General features: G+C 40.6%; 1 protein-coding gene across 1 annotated transcript in view; it reads left to right on the top strand.

Moving 5' to 3' along the window:
* STARD13 (StAR related lipid transfer domain containing 13) overlaps window positions 1–23616 on the top strand; it is a 294142-nt gene that overhangs the window by 113806 nt on the left and 156720 nt on the right. Inside the window, exon 5 of the mRNA XM_033084301.1 lies at window positions 12806–12839. Coding sequence (XP_032940192.1) covers window positions 12806–12839 — 34 coding nt within the window. The remainder of the gene's footprint in view (window positions 1–12805; window positions 12840–23616) is intronic.

Here is a 23616-nt window from a genome sequence, read left to right as displayed (position 1 = left end):
CTAGTTTTTCATATATTGTGTGTTCCTGTTATAAAAGTGACCTTATTTCCGATTGAATCCTGAATGTGAGATACTCTGTAATGTAAGCAATAAAATAAAATAACACTACATAAATGGTAAATTGCTGCATTCTCTATGTTGCTGTCTTGAATTTGTACTTTAATCTCATATGGATAAAGCTCTCAATATGTGCTCCAAAGCACTGTGGCTATCAAAAAGCTGACAGGTAGTGTACTGAAAATTTACAACACAAGATCAAAAACTCTAAAACTTCTAGAGATAAGAGAGGTGGGTACATTCTGGTACCAAATGTGGAAAAGCCCTTGTGCAGAAGGTAATTTGAGTGTCTCTTTCTTTCCTTCAGAACTCTATAAAATAAAAATAGAAAAGTCATTGTCTGCTTATTTACTAAAATAAAAAGGTTCATGCTAGAATGCATTTTAGTCAAGAGAGAGCTTAGGCTTGCTCAAGATTAGATATGAATTATATTAGATTTGACATAGAATGAAGGTGAATATTGCAATACATTGTGGAAAAAACACAGCAAGAAATCAAGCTGTTATCTATAAAGAGCCTTAAGAATGTTTAGCATGAAGACTGGAGGACTTCCAGGCAGTGCATCATGGTGCTCCATACACCCAGTGTTTGCTGCCTGTTTGGGCTTGTATAGCTATGAATTCAGACTAAAGGGGTACTAAGATTCTGAAATATAAAAAACTCTGTAAAATAATGGTAGTTCCTTAATCTCACAGTCTATTAATATTTAAATCTTTTTCTCCTTTCTTAAATCACCTTCCTAGAATTACATATTCTCATTCTTTAATCATGTAGATGATAAGGAAGCTTGACACTCTGCACAGCTGTTATACTCGGTGAGCTAAAATATGCTGTCATAAAGTACATCACTGAGCCTGTTTTGATACTTGTCCTATTTGGCTTGGCATAAACATTAATGTTTTAATTGATTTTTTTCTTTTCATCAGCTGTAAAATACTAGTAGGTGTTTCTGGTGATAAATGGTTTTTAAAGACAACCTAAAATACTGGAGAGCCCTGAATGTGAAGGTGCAGGTGGCCATGAAGCCCCAGCTATTGCTGTAAGCGGTGAAATATTTGAAGTTATATAATAAGCAGATCAAAATTCCAGATATTCTATAATTAACTCTAGAGCCTCATAGTAAGGTTCTATGTATTTGATGGTCTCCTTAAAGTTCTCATGTGTGTTGTAGCTTCTAGATTAAATCAAGACCTAGGCTCCACTCCTGAGGTACAGCTAATCTTGGGAGAAAGCCCTCAAACCTTTTTCCATCAACTGTCAAGAGGTCAGCAAATTCTGAAAACTCATTTGCTTTAATTTACATTGATAAATTTACATGCTTCTCTGGCTAAGGAGCTACTTATAGTTCTATAAAGGTCCTGTCTTATTCCTAGTGCAGTTGGACAAGTCCTCAGATATGTCACTAGGAATAGTAGCACGGGCAGCAGAATGACTGTAATATGGCATCTCTCCTTTATTCTCATGTCATTAACCCATGAAGTACAAAACAATTGCTCCAGCCTCTGGAGGAAGGATTTGGGTAGGAAATCTGTCCTATAGAATAGCAAACTGAGTTTCTCAATAACTGAGAACTATTGTTCTTTGTACAGACAGCATGGAGGTCCCAAGAAATGGGGAACTGGTTCATCTTTACAGCCATGAGACTTTGGGACAGCCACCGTCACTTCTCTCAATAATTAATAAAACAATTACTAATCAAATGTTCATTTCCATGCTGAAACAGAATTCAAACTGTAAAGGTAGAGAGACATCTGAGCATCCAGTTTTCCAGCAGCTGGTATCAACCAGGTTGTTGCAGATGTGCGTTCTGACAATAGTCCAGAAGCCCAGCCAGGGAGAATAGGAAGCTGAAATTCCTTTCTTGCATTAATTAGTAGGTTTTGCCCACTGAGAAGCCCTTTTCAGATGTTTCCATTCCAATTTTTTTTTCTTAGAACATTAGAATATACAGTGATTTCACGACCATAAGGCACACCGGACTATAAGGCGCACTTTTTTTTTGCAGCGAGGAGCTGCATAGAGCGCAACAAAGTAACGAATTACTGGCAGGTGCTCAATTTGCAAACATTTTTCAAAGATCGGTGTAGCCTTTAAATGGAGCCCCAGGCGCCCTCCCCGTGCAGCGGGCCCTGGCACTCCTGCCCGCCTCCGACGCTGGCTGGCATGGCTCAAGGCTCATGGCTCCCGGCTCCCACTGCACGGCCACGCTGCGTCCCGGCTTCCCCACGGCCAGCGGCAGCGCCACCGCTTCTCGCCACTTTCCCGCGACTGCGCCACTTGTCACCACGTTGCCACGGCTGCAGGGGCTGCGCCGCCGCAGCTTTTCAGCAGCTGCAGGGGCTCAACCGGCGCCCCTATTCAGTGGCCGCAGGACTCGACTGAGCCGCTATTTGGTGGCCGCAGGGGCTCTGCCACCGCCGCTTTTCGGTGGCCGCAGGGGCTTGGCTGGCGCTGCTTTTTGGCGGCTGCGGGGGCTCAACCGGCGCCACTATTCAGTGACTGCAGGGGCTCAGCCAGCGCCACTTTTTGGCAGCCGCACGGGCTTTGCCGCCGCCGCTTCACCGCTGCCACTTTTCGGCAGCTGCCCAGGCCACGCTGCCGCTGCTCCGATGCCGCCACTGGGCGGGCTCTGCTCAGGGCTGTTGCGGGCTTGCACTTCTCGTCCCCTCCGCGCCCAGGCCCGGGCCGCTCGGGTTCTCGTTCCCCCCGTGCCTGGGCCGGGGCCGGCACCGCCCAGCTTCTCGTTCCACCTGGGCCAGGGCCGGCGGCAGCTCCCTCCCTCCCTGTGCGGCTCCTGCCGGCTGTTGCCGCCCGCTCCCGCCCCCCCTCACGACTCGGCGCTCCCATTGTAGCTCACACTTCTGGTTTGGCAAATTTCACAACTTTGTCCGTCATATAAGGCACACCGGACTATAAGGGGCACTTCCGGGTTCGGAGGAAAAATTTAGTCAAAAGGGTGCGCCTTATAGTCATGAAATTACCATACCAATTAGGGGATAACTTTTTGAGACTGAATATCAATAACTGCTTTCTGATCTCAGCTGTTGCATTGTAAGTTGGCATTGTTTTTAGTTGCTGTGACTGAGGGAGTAAAACTGGACAGAAAATAGATGTGGATCAGTAGGTGCACCCTTTACTGTGAGGTTTTTCAATTTTCTGGGTTGACACAATAATTTTCACTTTAAAAGTTTATTCTTGTTGGGCCTGACTTGTAGTTCATATAAATCAGACCTGCCTTGATTTAAGATCAGCTGAAGGAATGATGGTTTTTGTAAAATCAGTGCTTTTCAAAAGATTAATAGTGCCTTAAATCTAACTGTAAAAACAAATTTTAAGCAGTGGCCATTCACTTGAATTACACAACAGAAAACAGAGAAAAATTATATTTGTCTCATGGTGATTAAGGACAAAAAGGTAAAGGCATGCAAGGTGATAGAAAAATCTCCATTCCTTCCATCAGCATTTAGTTGTAGTCCATGATATGTGTGTGAGTGGTGTAAAAATTGTTCAACAAACATGTCATAAATGTCAAGCAACGCTATGAAAAATTTATTTTAATTTCAGTTGTCTACCACATTTTATAATTTTATAATTTTAAGTTCAGCTTATTCCATTTAGAAATCATATTGATCTATGGATAACACATGGATAACAGTAACATTGTGAAGAGATTTTGGAATTTTCCACTAAAGGATCCTTGAATATTTCTCAGAAGGTCATGGTGCTTAGCTATCAAAAAAATAAAAAGGGGAACAGAAATTAATTGTTTGTCTGCATTGCAGAGAACCATAAAACAAGTTCTTCATATAGGAGCACAAAGTATGGAGATAGTTCTGTGAATATATTTGTTTTGGCTGTCCATGACAGCTCAGGAGTAATACATGCCAGTTTTATAACCCCTCTGTGGGTGTGCAGTTATTTTACTCCATTTCAAGAAGTGAAGTGTTCCTTTTTTGTGCTGTTGTTTTGGTTTTTTTCTTCTTTAAAATAGCTTTAGCCAATACTAAATATATTGAAATTAGCTTGAATCTGCTTTAGGCTATGTGGGAATGGGGAGGAGGGGGAGAGTACGGAGGGCAAGGGGGGGAAATTTGAGCTAGTTCCTAACAAATTTCTGCTCTCTCGTGTTGTCAGAGAAGAATGCATGCAGGTGACTAAGTACCTCATTGTGACTTTTGCCAATGATGTTAAACATTGATATGACACAGAAGAGTCAAGGTCAATGCTTCTGTACAGGCATTTTGTGATGTCTGTAAAACAGTAAATTATAAATTATAAAATATGGTTATGGCTGTGGAAACCTTAACATCTCTGACTTGCAGTTAGACTTGTGTATTAGGAGTGATATAGCTGCAGAAGTTAGAAACCAAACTGCTGAAGGGTTTGCTCTGGACAGCAGTAATCCAAGGGTCACTGTAGCAGTGGAGATGCTCATGACTAGCTGAAGAGCATTCATTTCTTAGTTCAGTCAGTGCTGCGCTGACATGCTGGAAGTCACAGATTAAACCAGCAGCCCCTTCAGTATGTGGGCACAAAAATTTATGCTCTCTCACAACCTCAGCAATTTTTGCAGGAAAAGATTGGTAGGGTGGGTGAATCAGAGGGGCACACACACATGTATATATCTAAAAGTGTGTCTGTCTATATATGTGCGCATATGCTTACTTGGGAGGGGAAGAGGGAGTGGTTAGGGTGCATGATGTGTATACTGTAGAGAAGACTTCTAGATTCAGTGTCTCCAGGGTGTGTTAAATCAAATGCACCACCACAGTTAGTGTATAAAAATAAATACAAAATTAAAAAAATAAAACAATTTATTCTTCACTTATCCCTGCTTTACCTTCTACTGAAAAATGACCACTAAACAAACCTGGGCTGGTTTTCCTCAACAAGCCTAAAATGTTGACTGAGATTTTAACTGATGGCTAATACACCAATTTACTGGGAAAAGTGCATTTTTGTTTAAGACTAAATTACAATGATGAATTTTATTGACTGTGAAGGAGAATACCTGATATCCACTTAGAGCCTAGCCATGATGAAACATTTCTGTGGACACCCAGTAGTGAAAACAAACAAATTGCTGCTAATGGCAGTCTGAAGTTCATTCCCAGCTAAGTACTGCTCTGGGCCAAGCTAAAATAACACCACAGCTGTAGCCAGAGCTCTCAGGGCTTGGTTTTCATGTGCTGCCATGGATTACTGCTAACTGCTGTTTGCTTTAGCAGTCACTCATTTCCCAGAGCAGGATAGCTGTCCCCAGCTTTCATGCCTCTCTTTGTTGTTGTGTGACCTCTTGTACCTTTCCCACTTAATTCTATCTTTAAAATAGATATAGCACTTCTTCCTACTCGAGAGGGTAAAAATGATAGCAATGTGTGACTCACTGTATTGTTCCAGGATTGTAAAAAGCAGGGGCTACTCTGCCCTCTTATTTTTATTCATCTCCATTTGGCAGTCATTGTTCTTTTTTGTCTTTCTTCCTCCCACCTCCACCCCATCACATTTCCACCTGACCCCCACACATATGTTGTGACAACTGCATTATCTCCAGTTTTTAGTCCTGTCTTTGTTTATACAGAAGCGTGGCTGGTTATCTTAGCACAGGACTGAGCATTAATTGTTATTTACACAGTTCTGAGAATGTTGATGTTAGTCCTGCTGCAGAGTCGAGAGTTCAGAATGACTAAGAACTTCTGGGACTTGCTAAAGGTGAAAGCATAATGAAGAGGATATTTTTTGATTTTATCAGGATGGAATTTGCTGAGAACTGTATCCTGTAAGGAAGTGATCCTTAAGGGCGAGTGTTGGGAATTGGGCAGGATGAACTGAACATTTAGGACAGCATGCAAACCAAAAGTGCATTCATATTCCACAAGTTGTTTTCTTGGCTAAATTCTTTAGGTTGCCTGTAGCTGCTTTGCAAGAAAATAATACCCAACTGTCAGGTTAGATTTTAATTAGATTTTAAAATATTGGCTACTATTAAAGCATATCTAAAAGCACAAAAGTGGGAAGTGCTATTGAGAGTTTGTGTAAGTGAAAGAGAATGGGGGTGTATCACCACTTTACACCAGGTGGAACCAGACCTGTTTGGCTGCCCTGGTCACCTTGAAGGGCAGAGGGGCATCTGTTTCGGCAGTGAAACATCTGTGTTCTGTCTCTCAGGTATATCCAGCTGGCCACAAAGGGCAAAATATTGACAACAGAGAAGCTGTTCTCACAGCTTGCTTTGGTTAGAACACAGACTTCCATGAGCACAGTACAGAATACCTGAAAATTACCATGGACATATTACAGCAAAGTAACCTTCTGGAGTTTTAAATATCTGCATCTCCAAAATAATATAAAAAAAAAAATTTGCCTCTTCAGAGGTATTTTCTAAATTATTTACAGTCACCTCCAAAATCACAGATATAATAAAATCCTTGAAATTGAATAAGGTATCTAAACTTATGATACCCTTATGGTGCCCTTTTTCATGGTTTCAAGTACAAATATTGATAGAAATAGTCTTTCTGTTCTGTGATATGCTTTGCCAGTTTGTAAAATTTTCTTATATGGTTCAACACAAAAAGGATTTTTTTCTGTTAAAGCTATCAAAATGAAAGCTCCTGACAATTTGCTTTTTTATTTGATAATTTACATTCTCTGTTGAAAAGTCATGAAAATCGAACTTTTAAATGGAGAAAGAGTGCGGAAAAAGTCCTCAATAGTTGCAAGCTCTAAATTACCACTTCTACTGATTCCCATATTATTGCTCTCATTCTTCTGTGGGATTTGTGGATCAGTTGCAAACTACTGCAACATTTTTTTACCCTAATGTAAATGCTGGTATCTGAGCATACCTGGATATGTGGTATGGCATAGTCAGCAACAAAGAGACTCCTGTCAACACAGAGGCTTTTTGCTATCCATTAAATAGTAGGAAAATTTTCATGTTCAGACTTCCACTAGTTGTACTGGGGCCAAATTTAGGAGATCAGATATTTCACTCTTCAAGACCATGGAATACTAAACACAGTCATTTTATCCCATAAGGGAAATCATAGGAGAAGCAAAGGTAATGTAGAGTGAATGACAGCAAAAAACCCAATATTACAGAGTATTAAACAAAGTGCTTGCAGTAGAGCAACATGTGAGACTGAGGAAATGGAACTGTAATGGAGCTCTTATGATGAAAGCAGCAAATGAAACAGCACAAACTGTTTGGGGATAAAATTAATGTTCTGCTGCTTTTGATTCCCATTTGTCAAGATGAGTGCTAGTGCTGGTGCAAGACAAATAAGCATGACCAACTGAGCCACAGAGATGAATGGTATCATCCGATCTGATGGCAAAATGAGCAATTACAATGGTTTAATACAGTAAAAAATACCATAGAGGCACACCCTAGCACTCACTGCAAGTGGCTGCTCGTCACATGTTGGAACTGAATCCTCCTCAATAAAAATTTGGTTATAACCCCTGGGGCTGTAATTGCTTGACACTTGGAAATCATATTAGCAGCTGCTAGAGGTAAAATCTCCCTGGTCTGTTAATATAATAAATTCTTTTAGATAAGTATGATAAATTACACTCACTGAGATGCATGTTCCTTTACTGTTAGTCTTGTAGCTCATTTTCTTCTAATCTCACTTGGAGCATTGTTGAAATGGTTTTCATTTTTAATATATTTTATTATTGCCCTACTTCACTTATTGTAAACCTCTTTTTTAAAATGCTGTTCAAAAGCTTTCACTTCAAAATAGTTTCCAGGCAGTTTTCTACTTGATCAAAGCTTTCAAAACAGCAGACATAAGAAATGTCACATTATTTTCTAAACTTCTATCAATAGTACATTGGCAAAATAGATAGATATTTGTAGCAAATAGAAAAAAGCAATTGAATAACTCTTTCTTTTTGTGACAGTTTTTTGAATCAGCACTGATCTTGGTGCGACATTAAATAAAATAAATATTTAGACTAAAGTAAATTGCATTTTGAAAAACTGTGAGTGAGGGTAATTTTGCCAACTTAAATACAAAACTAGGGAAAATAATTTTCAAATTTTCATTAAGTGCTCTTTAACGGCTGCGCACAATTATTAACTATGTGTTTATATCTGTAAGCAATATTTACAGTTTTACCTTTTTAGAATATAGCTCAGAATATTGAGTTTAGGGTTTTCAAAAGACATGTCTGTGTCCTCTGAATTCTCACAGATGCTTGAAGCCCCCCTGTAAGTACTGAAAGGCTGCAGTGAGGTCTCCCCAGAGCCTTCTGTTCTCCAGCTCTCTCAGCCTGTCTTCCTAGGAGAGTTGTTTCAGCCCTCTGATCTTCCTTGTGGCCCTCCTCTGGGTCCATTTCAACAGAACCACATCTTTTCTGTGCTGGGGTCCCCAGAGCTGGATGCAACACTCCCAGTGGAGTCTCATGATAGTGGAGTAGAGGGGCAGAATCACCTCCCTTGACCTGCTGGCCACTCTTCTTGTGAACAAGCAAGAAGACTTGCTTGACTGCAGACTGGGGAGCTGTTTAATTTTCTATCTTTGACCGCATTAGGAATAGTTTGAAGCACAGTATCTCAGGTTCAGTGGAAGAAAAGGAGAATTTCACCTTCCCCCTACTTTCTAACCCGATCAGAATGGAGGAGGCCAATTTGTTGTGATACAACAGATAAGAGGCAGAATCCCATCCAACCAAGATCTCTCTTCCATGCCAGACTTCTCCAATAGCACTCAGACCATGTATTAAACATGGTCTCTAATAAACACCTCTGCAGTGGTTGTATTTTAAAGGAAAATTATGAACCCTGTTGTCAGCCTTTGAAGATCCATCTTAAGCATTAAAATCCAGCAGCAGTTTCAACCCTGAACCAAGGATGGGTGCCATGTCTCTGAGAGAAATTGAATTTCTGACACAGCAGTCTCAACAGTATTTTCTGTGAAATAGCTTCAGTATTGCCATTATTCTCAGCTGACTAACGTGCTCTAGGGAACTTGCAAGTGCCATCTAGACTGAAGATCTCATTGCAGGGACTAGGTAACTTCAAGTTAAGGCTAACATTGCTGAGTGTCATAATATTCCCTTTTTGGGCTGTAGAATTTTATTTTGAAGTAGGAACTAGGATTTTCTTTCCTTCTGTCAACATCTTTCTGAAAGGCTTTAATAAATCTGCTATGCAGATGATTGAGTTTTGTATGTAAATTGCTGTTTTCCTCCTTTAAAACTGTCTATATGTCACTCTAATTAAAGCCTAGCAGGTTATTAAATTGCTAGAATGAAGAACCAGCATGATTTTCCATCTTTATACTTTGCAGGACCTTTTTAGTTTAGAGGGCTTTCCTTCAGTATCAGTGAACCAGTAGGAAGTCATACAGATTTATCCTTTTTCCTCTGCAAGGAGTGTCATGTTTCAGAGTGGTGCTGCTGGTTGCTCACTGCAGAATATAAACTTACAGAATCCAAAGCCTTTTTTATTAACAGCAGATGTAAAGTAGTCCTGTCCAAATGCCAGGGCTTATTTGACAGCAGTGATATTTTTGATACCATATCTATGTTGAATAAATTCTCTGGCTTTTTATTAAATGTCTAGAAGAGTTATTTGCATGCTGAACAATACAGTAATTACCTTTTTTATTTGTTTTTGGAGGGTGTGATTTCCTGAGAGTGAATGATGACAGTTTGACAGGTACTCAGAAATATCAGTGGAAGATATGGGCATATTTGAAATGGGAGCATAAATGAGCTAATAACTAATAGAGGTTGATGGGGAAGAGGGAGGCAAAAGACTTGGATGCAAAATGGGTCTTCTTTTTCTTTGAAATGGCGTATGATATTACAGGATTGGCTGGCATTGCAGAATTGCTGTGCTGTTGCAAATTAAAATGGCTTTGAAATTGTTCAAGTCAACCATTCCTTATCTTTGTCCAAAAAAGAAGCTTTTATGTGACAATAAGCTTTCTGGCATGTTATTAAATAATTTAATCCAGTTGTTTGATGAGTTCCATGCCCTGATCACTTACAACCATGAAAGATTATGTATACATAAGAGAAACAGTTTTTTGATGTATTTGTTTATTTTCCTTGACTTTATAATGCTGGTGTTATGCTTCTACCTTCACTTCCACTTCATCCAAGGAGTTCATATGAGTAATTTGTTTCCACATGGAATACCTTTCAGGAAAACCACTGAATCATTGAATCATTTAGGTTGTATAAGACCTCAAAGATCATCAAGTCCAGCCATTAACCTAACACTGTCAAGTCCACCATTTAACCATGTCCCTCAGTGCCACATCTGCATTTACACATCTTTTAAATACCTCCAGGGATGGTGACTCTACCCTTCCCTGAACAAGCACTCTGTCTCAATGCTTGGCAATGATTTCTGTGAAGAAACTTTTCTTAAAATCCAATCAAAACTTCCCCAGTGAAACTTGAGACTATGTCAGGTTCTCCATAAATGCAACATGTCCACTTTCCTCCCACCGATGGATTCACAGCCTTTCTTGAGCTAGCTGCACCGACACTGAGAGCACAGTTGCCTCATTCATGTCACTGGCTCATCCTGCTCTGATCACAGGGTGACACTGCCCAGACAAGCTTTTGGAGACCTTTGCTCACAGTGGTGAACGTGGGATGGCTGTGCTGAAACACAGGACTGCTGAGGGGGAGAAATGGACCCAGCATCTAAGCATTTCTGGTTTCTGTGGGCTTTTTTACATGCTTCAGCAAATAAAACATGGATATATCAGTGGAGTGTGTTTATCTTCGGCTTCTGTTTGACACTTCCACTTGCAAAATTGTTACAGCTGGAGTTGTACACAAATGATTTCTTTATTATTCATAGCAGCAGGTGCTGCAGCAGTCTTTTGGCTAGAGTTGTACTCTCTTGGTCCACAGTTTCTATATATTTGATTAGCTGGTGCCATGCTGTTCAGATGGGTTGCTAGTCCTCCAATAAATGTATTTTGTTACACAATCAGTTATAGAGTGTGTTATCATTTCCATGAATCACTTTAGTTGGCAGCTTTCTGTTGCCACTTGGGATTTTTCCAGCAATAATTTGCATCCTTTTTGTATGGTATCCTAAAAAGATCTTGGAAGTTAACATAGCCTGGGTATGATTTTAATAGCTGTCCTTCTGGCAGCACTAGAACACACAAACCATCTATCCATGAAGGACTGACATATTTATTTTTGATTCATGTATCATTTATGTATTCTTCAAGAAGTGCTTATCCAAAGATTCAACATAACAATTTAGGCGTTGACCAGGCTTATGCCAGAGTTGTGATGCTAAAAATAAGGTGCCTGTCCCCAGGCAGGGTGATAACACTGCAGCTCACTGAGAAGTGGAGAGACAATATGATATGCCTCACTCAGAAAGACATCCCAAAAACCTGGCACACTCATGTGGGACCTGCCTGTCCCTTGCCAATTGACACAGCCTGTGCCTGAATTTCTTACTTCTCTGTGGAAATGAGATGCTTTGCCACTAATGAAACCTGATTTGGACTTAGCCCCTTGTTATCTTCCCATCAGAAGTGACCACTCCACTTGATCATTGCTGGCTAAAGGCAGGTCAGCTTCAGTTTGCTGCTCAGGCAGCAATGAAACAAGAGGGTCTTTTTGAACAAAATTCCCTTGCAGAAGGCAAAAAAAAAAAAAACTAGCCTAGCTGTGTTTTCCCTATTATTAAGAGAGATGCCTATTCAATTCAGTTCCATGCTCAGAGGAGGAATTTCCCAATATCTCGGTAAAATTCTTCATTAAATAAAAGGTAAATAAAAAGCATGTTTTCATAGACAGATTCCTATCAAGGCTGCAGAAGCAATATTGACTGAAGAGATAACGGAGCACCTGGTGTATCTGATGGAAAGGTGCAGACAGTTGTCCATGTGGGGACAAGCAGATAATAGGAACAAGGAGTGTGTCACTGCAGGCCATGGGAGTGGCTGTCTTTTCAGTTGCCTGCATATTGGGCACTTCACTCTGGTACCTGGAGGAATCAGTTCAGCCTTCTGTTTAATTTTAAAAATATAAAAAAATCAGGTGCAGTTTCACCCATTAGACTAGTTTCATTTACAGCCTGCATTGCTGAAAGAGTTGATGGATCTATGAAAGGAAATACATTTAATCACTGTCAACTACGTCCTCATTTGAGCACTGAAAGCTATTAAAGAGAAAAGTAATGGACCAAGAGGTGCATCCAAGTGTGGTGTTAATGGCACCCCTTTCATTTAGCATGGCAAACCCAAAGCAGCAAAGTGAAAAATATGAAGAAAACAACATGGCAGGTCAGTTTGGCCACGAGCCTCAGGCAGAGCAACTCTCTCTTGGTCGCAAATGAACAGGAAACATGCATCTACTTTTCTGAGTCACAGTGTCCTGTTTCTTGCCCACCAGTAGAGCTGCCTACACAACTTTCCAACTGCCTGTCTACTCCTTGAGCCCCATTGCAGGACCCTTTCAGGCATGTTCCAGTGTGTTGTACCTCATGTATTCTTGCAGCATATATTCTGCTTGTAGAGTATGCTTCTAGACTCACTGCGAAACAGGTGAACCTGATTTGAGAATGGGTGCCAGGTTGTCATTAGCAAGCAAAAATAGCTATTCTGCATGATTTTTATTGGTAAGCTCTGGATTTTATGCCTTGTATAAGGTGGTGATGATTAATAATTACATAGATTGTCATCTTGAAATGTGGAATTTATTTGAAGGAAAAATGTACCACTATTAAAGAAAAATCACTTTCTTACAGATGCTGTTTCAGAAGCTGTGCAAGGAAAAAGCAGGTAAGGCTGCATCATTTCTTGAAAGTTTCTGGGTGGCTTGTGTAACCATGCATGCATTGATGGAGGATCAAGGGAGTCTCTGCTATTAAATGGGTGTTCAGTGCACTTGTGACCATCGCTTCTATGCTGCTGTATGTGACCTGTTGGTGTAGGATTAAGGTGGTTCTTAGGAAAGCTGATCATTCATCACCTTTCGACTTACACCTTACAAGGTAGGTTCTGAAATAACAGAGATGAACCCAAGCGTTTTTTACTGGTATCAGAGTGAGACTCAAGGTCTTGCCATGGCACTGGTGTGTGTGAGAGAGAGGTGAGTCAAGATGAGGAACTCCTCAGAGCTTTTTCTGTCTCAGTCGTCACTCAGCAGCTGAATCTGATGAAGAGGCTCATTACAAAGGCACATTTTTCAAAAACTCTAACAACCTCCTGGGATCCACATGTCCCAAGTGGCAGAGTCACAATGCCTGATTTCTCCCTTAGCAGAAGCCCACTATCTGGTTGAAGCATATTTCAATATTAACAGAATTAGTGAGTTTGACCATTATGGAGAAATTACAGTAATTTCAGAATTATAAGATGCACCATTTTGACGAAAATTTTGGTCCGAGCCCAGAAGTGTGGCTTATAATCAGGTGCGGCTTATATATGGACAAAGAATGAAAAGTTGCTGTTTTAGTTTGGAGGACAGGTGTCTGCTGAGAAAGGCAGAAGCTTCTCTTTGAAATGGAGAATGTAAACCCCCTCCCTCCAAATTATTATAATTTTGAAATCAAGGGGCTTTCAGGCAAAGATATGGGAATTAGGAATAACAGTTCTTTTCTAGGGAAATTAAAGTAGAAATACAGTACTACAAAGAAACAAACTGCAAACCCTGACAAAGTCAGAGTACAACCTGACACCCTGTCAGGCAGGGTGTTGGTAGCAGTCCCATTAAATGGTGGCTGCAGTCCCCTTGCAGTGACAGATGTGATTCAGTTGGAGCAGTGCTCCTGCAGAAGGTGCAGTTTCCCTCCAGAGGTCCAGTGGTGATGTGGAGAAATCTGGTTTTCCTCTGAAGTCCAGTGGAGAAAGGGACTACTTTAGTGTCCCAAAACCTCTGTTTTTATTTTGGTAAGAAACGTTGGGCTCTTCCCCCTGGCTGGAGCAACTTCCAATGGGATGCAGTAATTTTATCAGTCACACAATGGGACTCAATGGGTCATTAGCAGAAAATGACTCGCTGGAGGAAGGATGGGTTGTGAAAAGATAAAGAACAATGCCCTGCCTGGTTTCAATGGATGGCCCATTAGCAGAATGTCTCCCACGGAGATAAGGATCACTGCCCCCACCCTCAACAGATGGTGATAGAATAGATACCTTTTATCACACTCTGTGTTGTAACGTGCGGCTTATAATCAGGTGTGGCTTGTGTATGGACAAAGAACTAAAAGTTGCCGACACCCGGAAGTGCGGCTTATAATTGTGAAATTACTGTACTTAGGGCCAGCAAAGCACCAAGACCAGAGCAGTAAGCAGAGCTAAAGATTCAGATACATGAAATGCACATACATTATGATTCCAGCAGCTAAGGAAAGGTTTGGATAGACAGATATGTACACACATAGATCCTGGTTCAGCAAGATACTTAACACACAATTAAACCCACATTTGACAAAACCAATTAATTGCAACAGGCATAAGAAACTGCTTGGATGATTTGCTTAATTGAGAGTAAATGTCCTTATTAAATTGTAATGAAGCACAATTAAGAAATACAGAGAAAAGGAACTGCTTTCCAGAATGTGGGTTACTGGGGTTTAATAACAGCCTCACACTTTTGCAAAAAGAAATGTCCCCAAATCTAGATGAATCCTTCTTCCCGTGAAATTCTTTGCCAGCTAGAAATATTTCAGTCATAAACCAAACTGACCTCTGGAGTTGCCCATTTCTGACTGTATTTTCTGTTTTGTTAGTCAGGATGTATGCAGTGTGTGCCAATTAAAAGGAAAGCAGTTGGACATGGCTGCTGTAATTACCCCTCTGTCCCTAGATGACTTAGCATCTTTTTTTTGGCCTGAAGGACTAGTTTAAGCCAGTTTGCTTGCTCAGTGATTTCTTCTTTCATCTGTCTCTGATTTAAACTGCATCTGCAGTTCATTCCAGGGGCAAACCTTAACTCAGATTCAGATGAATGCAGCTTTTTGGAGCAAATTTCAATGATTCAATGGCTCTGCTGGAAAATGTGGTGGCTTAGCTAAATTCCAGAAACCCAGGCTAGAAAACTCAGGTCTCCATAGGAAACTCTACCCTCATGTACTTAACTTCAGGTCAACAAAACATGAAGGCTGCTGAGTATAGTGTAAATGTACATATTTTCATTCAAACTCTATACGCATTAACTTTTCTTGCTTTATGATTTGCATGTGGATTTATTCCATGATGGTACTTGTCAATGAAACACATGCCTGGGCTTTTCCAAAGCTAAAATATTTCAGAAGTTCTGAGATTGATTGAGCAATTGTTTTAATTGTATTCATTGTTGGATCAAAACCTCTCTGTGCCACTGAAGGCTCACTTTATAAAGGAAAGGGAAACATGTCAATGGCACATGCATTTTAAATAAAACTAATTATTCCAGCAGTGTTCCCATTTTATAGTATGATTGATTTTTAATTGTTTTACTTTTATGACAATATTAATTTTGTCACTAGAAGAGATAAAGTTTTAGCACTCATCCTAATGTTAGAACTGTAGAATGATGGTTGAAAATCTGATGATTGCAGGCATGAAAGAAGAATGACAGGTCATTTTCTAACACAATTGGGTCACTGAGGTGAAACTTTAGTCGTAGAAATCTAGCATATGGTAAAGCTGGTAATAAATTTATCGTTAAAATGCTTCTGGAAAAAAAGTCCATTTCTTCAAATAGAACATTTTACAGGAAAAGGTTAGCATCCATTGATTTCTATTTCAAATAGTTTCTGTAAAATAGGCACACACGTCTCAACATGCAATGATTTAACAGTCTTCAAAGTGAGAAGTGTTAATTTTTATTTAACTTTGAAACTTTCAGCTTTGAAATTTGTTACATTGAAGTATTAAAAAAACAGAGAGATATGTAAAGAGGAAACATTATTTAAATTTTTAAAAAGGGCAAATCTATGTCTTGAACTGCGGGACAGTTCCAGATTTGCAGTTGCTAAACATTTCTGATATTTTCTGTGCTTTCTGGATGATAAATTTTCTGTTATGGAATTTCTTGCATGAGGAGAGAACCTGTCCTGCCTGTGTCAGGTTCACACAGAATACAGCACTCACTCAAGGTTGTTTTCTGCACTCTCCCCTTACATCCTTACTTTTTAGTCTTTCTCATTCTCTTTTGTCATTATTCTTCTGACCCATTCTTCTTGGTGAGAGCTGCAGAGCTCTTAGGGGCCAAAAGAGTCTTTTCTCAGAGTGCCAGTGGGTCACTCTGGCCTCCCCACCAAAGAGCACCTATAACCCCACCCTGTCAGGAGCTGGGGATGCACAGGGCAGCTCAGAGCTGCTACAGCTGCTACAGCCCTTTCCCCAAGACTGGGCTGTCCTCAGCTTCCAGTCATTCTCCATGTAAACCATTTCTGCATGTGAGAGGGGAAAACCCTGCCCTTTGCAATGCTGCTCTCTCTCTTGATGAATTTTATGTTACTTTTTTGCTTCCTCAAATAAATGCAATATTTTGGGGCTTCCGTTACTTGGATTTGTAGTAGGTGCCTCGCAATATGTTAAGCAGGATGTCCAGAAGGTGTCTAAGAAAAGCTACAGCTGCAAAGACCACCCAGCCACACCAGAGAACCTCATTTGAAGTACCAGCATTGCTGGCAGTGTCACTGCATGCTTACCAGGACTTGTGTCATTACTTCCAGATGTAATAACATTGGTAATTATAACAGTGAACACACTGGAATTAATGATGATCTAACTATTCGGAAAAAAAATTAAATTATGATGAGATGTGGTTCTAGAGGCATGAATTTATTCTGCTTTCTATTTTCTTTAATCATGACAGGATGCAGCATGAGCTGGTGGCTCCCTGGGGACTGGGGCAGACACAGGAACAGAGGTCAGACAGCTCCAGGATGAGGCCTGGGGGCAGGGATGAGCCAAGGATGGGATGGGATGTCAGTCTGCAAGTTGGGTCACATGGCTGGGCAGGGCTGTGGCAGAGAGCAACCCTGCCACAGCACTATGGGGCTGGGATGGAGAGCTCTGCATTTGGCTGAAATGGAGTTCCACAAAGACCTGGAAATTTATACATTTATATAATGTCACACTATTAAGGAAATACAATGTTATTTGATCTTACATTTAGACTGCAAATGTGGTGTTGCCCACATCCTTTAGATGTAGTAAGCAAAATGCAAGGGACAGCTGCAAGAGGACAAGCAGTTTAGAGTGAAAAAACTGGTTTCTCAGACAGGCTCACCTTTGGCCTGAGGTGAGCAAGTTGTCTGTTGGCTTTCTGCAGAAGTGGTAGACAGGAAGGCAATTTACATTTGTACTACTTGTATGTGATGGCATTAATAAGCAAGTGTTACAAATATATAAAAAATACCCTGCTCTGTGGCCTTACCAAGAGCTGTGAAAACACCAGATTCATCCACTGAACTCTGCTGTTTTTGGGAATGAATGTGGCTGTCCTGGTGGTGCCTGTGGTTTCAGCCATTAAACCACGTTTCTGCTGTCATTAATAGATGATGCCATTAATAGGAGTGCCCCAGTCTCGTCACCATGCAATAGACCAAGTTCAAGTCGTGTTCATGTTCAAGTCTGTTCAAGTCATCATCTTCAATGCCTCTCTTCTCATATTGCCAGGTACATAACAACAAACCCAGTATGCACCACCTATCTCTCTGCCCTTGCATGTAGGATCTCCTGATGCTGTGGTACCCCAGAGAACACCTTGCATAGCTGCTTCTCTTGCTGCCAGACTGCTACTGGGTTTGTAGGTAGCCTGTGGCAATCACTATTAAAACCTGGCTGACTGATGCTGTGTGTCCTTACTAATTCTCTGTATATGTCTTAGTGAAAAACATTCCACTCAGATTGAGCATTCTAGCTGCTCTATTTTGAAGTTATCACCACATAGCTCAAGATGACTAACACAGAGCACACTTCATCACTGGTAGGGAAAATGAGCCCTCACTTTGCTGACAAAAATTTGAAGTCGGATTAAAAGCTGACACATCCTCTATTTTAGTGGTATGTATGAAACACTAAATATAGCAGCGTGCTCGTGTATTTGCTGATGCATGGTAATGTAGTCTGTAGCAGAACAGCAATGGGCTGGCAAGGAAGATGGTGCACTGCAGTAATATGATAAAATCCTCATGTGACCTTGGCCATTTCAGAAGTACTCCACGGATAATTGTGTATCCTTGACTGATATAATGCAAAATTCAAACAGGGGCAGTAGTGGTCCCAGGGCTTTAATGAGCAGCCTGATGCTGCAATATTTGCCCAAGCATAATGCAAATTGACTCCAAGGAGAGGTCTCCACCATGTAAGAAACAGAACAGTGTTATATAGCAGCTGTATATGAACAACTGCCAGCAACAGGCCTGATTCTGGGAAATGGGAGGGAGCTGTAACTCCATCTGGCTCTTGTTAGAAACTGAAGGTGCTTGATTCATCACAAAATCAAACCTGAGTACAGTACTTTTCAACTGATTACATATTTTTATGTTTCCTTAGTCATATAAGGTTTTATGCTCATGGTTTTATTTTACCTTTGCTGCAGTCCCTGGGCAGGAATTATGGGCTAATCACAGTCTGAACAGGGAAATGGATGTAGCTCACAGAACCGTATCCTATTCTGGGATTTTCCTCTTGCTCGTGGGGGGATGGAGGTGATCTCTTTCAGCCTTTCACTTGCTACAGATGTCTGGCAAGTGTGCTTGGGTGGAGCTGAGGCTGTGACTGTGAAACCCTTCTTCTGATCCTCTTCAGGAGGGAGCAGCAGCTGGATTAGACATTCAGCAGTGCCTTGCAAGTGTCTCATGCTGTCTTTACTCCAGCTATAAAAGTTTACCCAAAATGAAAACCTGACCTTAAATAACTGGGGAAAATAAAATATCCTCATCCAATGATCCCTTGCACTTACTAGAAAGCAGAGCAGGGTCACTTTGACATGTTTCCAGCACGAAGTGGAGGTGCTTACTTTGGAATGAAAAAAAAAAAAAAACAAACTAGGCTGTTTTCCTGAGGAGTGAAAGTAAACTACTGAATAAACCCAGCTGTTTGATAGCCTTGGCCTCTTAACTAGTTATGCTCTGTGTTGCTCAAATTAGAAGTAGGTAGAGTTGGTGCTTGTCCTGCAGTCAGTGCATCAGAGGGTCATTTCATTTGGCTCCAGTTCTAACTTTTTTTGGCTTCCAAAATTAGGCAGTGAGATTGCCTCTTCCTTTCATAATCAGAAATGATAGAATAAAGCCTTTCTTTGTTCTTCTAAAAAGGGAAATCTATGCTAGTCAACTCTTACTGATGTATTGGAGCAGTTGAGGGCACACTGAGATCTGCTCTCAATAGCAAAAGGAAAATGAGATATTGCTGTTTCTTAAAAATAGTAACCATAACAGCCAGGTATAGATTAGAAATTTATATGTTTATATGTTTAATATTTATATATTTATATGTTTTAGCGTGTGAATTATAGACAAAAACTTGATCCATTAAGAAATACTCTGAATTTTATATAAGACATTTCTAAAACAATAAAGCAGCACTGTATAAAAGCACATGCAACTACTCAATGTTATTCTAAATATCTTTCTCTATTTCCCTGCTCCATGGTTCTTTCTGTGACTTTGATTTTTAGTCAACATTTTAAGTAAGAAAGAAAAATACTGAAAATAGAGATGATAAATGTTAAAAATAATATCTAGCCCATAATTATACAAAATACAGGTCATTTCAGAATGAAAATATTGTAAGCATTTTTCCTAATTCAGTTTGGCTACAGCTTGGACTCCTAAGGAGAACTGAACACTAAGCAGCTGGTAGATGAGCATAGGTTTATAACAACTCTCAAGATGTGACAGGAACCTTGCTGTAAAAGGTGATCTAATTCAGATTGATAAATTGCTCTGAAGTTTTGCCTCAGTTGGAATTAGGTGATGTTGGTTTCCAGCAATGAAGTTCATGGACACACAGGATTCTTGAGTCATTTTTTTCTGTGACTGAACAATTGCTTGACAAAGGTTGCAGACAGACAGCCATATTCAACTCCCTTGCTCCTGAGCAGCCAACTTGTTTTAAACTGGGGGCAGAGGACACATTTTGCCATTTAATATTTATTCCAAAAGCAACAAATGCCTGGAAAACTTTCATTGAATAATAGTACAGTAATTCCATGTCTATAAGACACACCCTTTTGACTAAAATTTTGATTGAAACCCAGAAGTGCGTCTTATAATCTTGTGTGCCTTATATATGGACAAAGTTTAGAAATTTGCCAACCTGGAAGTGCGAGCTGCAAGCTGAGCCACGAGGGGCGGCGGGCACGGGGGCCGAGCTGCGAGGGGGGGCGGCCCCACAGTAGCCCCGAGGCGCGGCAGCGCCGCGGGAGCCCCAAGCCATGGCAGCCATGGGAGCTGTGCCAGCCGGTGCCAGGGGCGGGCGGGAGTGCAGGGGCCCATGGCACGTGGAGGGCGCCTGGGGCTGCGTTTAAAGGCTACGCCAATCTGTGAAAAATGTTTGCAAATTGAGCACCTGCCAGTAAACCCCGGGATCGCGCGATTCCATTACTAATTCATTACTTTGTTGTGCACAGATCCTCGCTGCAAAAAAAATGTGCGCCCTATAGTCCGGTGCACCTTATATATGGACAAAGTTTGTAAATTTTCTGACACCCAGAAGTGCGCCTTATAATCCGGTGCGCCTTATAGTCATGAAATTACTGTAATTTAAAAGTATATTTATTTTCTGTTTTGATGAGACCTTTGCCTCAGACCTCTCTGATGGCCACAATGCAAGTTATGTCTTTGTGTTTTGTTTCCTGTGCAAGACATAACTGCAAAAGTTTGAAGGTTAGGCAATCTTTAACCAATGTTAAAGTATACAAGCAGAAAAATAAACCTTTAGCTTTTTATTATGCTAACTAAGCATTACAGCTCTGAGACACACACAAAGAATAATCTATATGGTAGGAATCTTTTGTTTTCACAGAAAACATTTTTAATGGGTAGCAGTTCCAGCAATTTTAGTGTTTCGCATTAGAAAACATATCCCTTGCAACCATTCTTTAGGTTCAGCTTTTTTTATTTAGCTCTTTAGTATCAGTTCCTAAGGATTAATGCTTAAGGTTTTGGGCTGCATCAGAGTGACATGCATCATCTCTCTGAACAGCTCAGCACATAAGATGGATTTTGTCCTGTTTCTTTGTTTGCAAGTCAGGCAGGAAAACACAGTGAAAAGCTTCTGGCTGGAACATACTGCAAAGCATTTGGGACAATAAAGCAATCAAACAAAGCAGTCAGCTTCTGGACTTTTGCAACACAGAACCTTTTGTGGGGCTGCAGTCAGACCATGCCACTGTTTTCTGCTATTGAACAACATGCTGAGGTGCAGCCTCTGCTCAGAGGAGATGGCCATGGCTCAAGGACACAGCGTCTGTGTAGCTGCAACTGGCTATGAGCAGAGGTGCCTCTTTCCACTTCAATGGAGCTGTGGCTTATATCAGAACCTAACATAGGACCTCTAGGCATGAGCCTCAGCAGCCTTCAATGTGGTAATGACTGCCTTAATTTGAAGGAAATAATCACTGCATAAGCCTCTCCCTAAATATAATGGGACCACTAGAGGAGGACAAAGAGCTATGTAGTGTTGATGTCAACTACTAAGAAACTGGAGGGTTGCTTGATTTAGAAGGCTTTTCAGCTGAAAACCATCCAGTCTCTGCCCTTCCTCTTCTCTGTATTAGATTCCACCCAGGCCAGTGAGTTTCTGGTATTTATTGAGTGCTCAGCACAAGGCATAAACAAATTAGTAAATTCCTCCATGCTGTCAAGCCACTATTGAAATGCAGCCAGAGGAGGAGACAGGGCTGCAGGAGACATACCAAATCCATTCCATATATAATTCCACTGCATATAATGGCATCTGCCAATTGTGATCTTGGCTCTATGTCTTTATGAAGGCAGAGCAATTGGAAAGGCAAGTTCAAGAAAACAGATGGCCGAAAGGTTGCTTTACACGTGGGTATTATTAAGTGGATCTGAATCTGCTATTCCAGCCTTCATGAAATGTAGGCTTTTGACAGAGTTTGGGAAGGTAATGGCTGTAGGTTTTTATTTGATATTTATCTATATTGGGTACATACCTACCGTGGAGTATTTATTGGTTCCCAAAGGGACTGTTATATAAGGTTTCTATGACTTAACTCTGAGAAGTAAACTGATTCTAGCATAGCATCTTGCAGGTATATCCTGTAGAAAATTAGGGATTTTTCTTTGTAGAGTGAAACTCTGTGTCAGTTGCAGTCACCAGCAACGTTTTGGGATTATAGTTAGTCTCTTAATGATGCACTTTTAGTTGTAGAGAAAATTATTTGTATCTGTAAAGAGAAAAAAAAAGCCTCTACTTTTCACAGATTTCAGAATCAAACAATTTCTCTAAGTAGCTGAGGAAATGGGAAATATTATTCATACATATATATAATGGGAAATATATTTCATAAAATTTATGTACTTTTTTCAGGAAACTCTTAAAAATGCTGCTTATTTGGATTGCTAATAAGGTCATTTATTATTTTAAAATTTTTTGAACTGAGATAGTGACAATTGGCCTCAGGCCCAGAGTAGTGTCCTTGTGAGCACTGTACAGACAGAACAAAGTCCTTCCCTCACAAACCTTACATTATCATCTATAGTTTTAATTTAAAAGGTGACTTAAAACATTTGCATTTATTTCTAATTCAGCGTTCAAATAATTTGTCAGGAGCTTATTTTCATGCATGTTGGTCTATGAACTGATTGGTGTCCAGGTTACATTCCCCATCCTGACAGGTGTTCTTTGCCATGTCATTTATTCACGGTGTGCTTGGCTCCAGGAGGAGCTTACAGTAGCACTGTGGCTGTATGGAGAGCCTCTGTACCTGCTCATGCATGCCTTAAAACTCACATGAGTGGTCAGCATTGTCTCACCCAGCTGCAGCTCAAGGCTCCTTAGTACAGAAAAATCAGAGAATGAGTGTCTACGGGATGTTGGTGATTCACTTCTGTCAAAGAAACACAGAAGGGTCTGGGGTACAAAACAGGAGGAAGAAATTCAGAGAATTGTTTCTTCTGTGCCTGCTTCCCAAAGCAGTGAAGAAGGAATATGGAAAGAAATAATTATAATATCCCCCAACCAAGTGGTCTTCTTTCCAGTCTTCCCCAAAAGTAGCTACCTTACTGTCCATGCCAGAACTCCATCAAGAGAAGACACAAATTTTGATTACCAGGCTCTTTGAGTAGGCAATGCATGCATAAGGTCATAGGTATTTTGGCATCACTAGCAGATCACTGATATTGGGATCTGTTTTTTGATGAACATATAGCACATAAAGTTAGCCCTTACTTTCACACACTTTACTTGTCTGCTGACCAACACATGGTCAAAACCTTCAATTTACAGCTCTCTGGACTCTCATGTGTAAAGAAAAAGGTAAGATGAGTTTCCAAAGTTAAAATAAACTTCTGTTTTATTTTTTCACGTATTTATAAGACAGAACTGATGCAGTACACTCAATGGCTGGATGATGTATTGGAGAACTCAATAT

The sequence above is a fragment of the Catharus ustulatus genome, chromosome 2 (assembly GCF_009819885.2).
Source record: "Catharus ustulatus isolate bCatUst1 chromosome 2, bCatUst1.pri.v2, whole genome shotgun sequence".
Lineage (NCBI taxonomy): Eukaryota > Metazoa > Chordata > Aves > Passeriformes > Turdidae > Catharus > Catharus ustulatus.
Note: the sequence above shows the minus strand (reverse complement) of the source record. Positions and strands in the feature narration are given on the sequence as shown.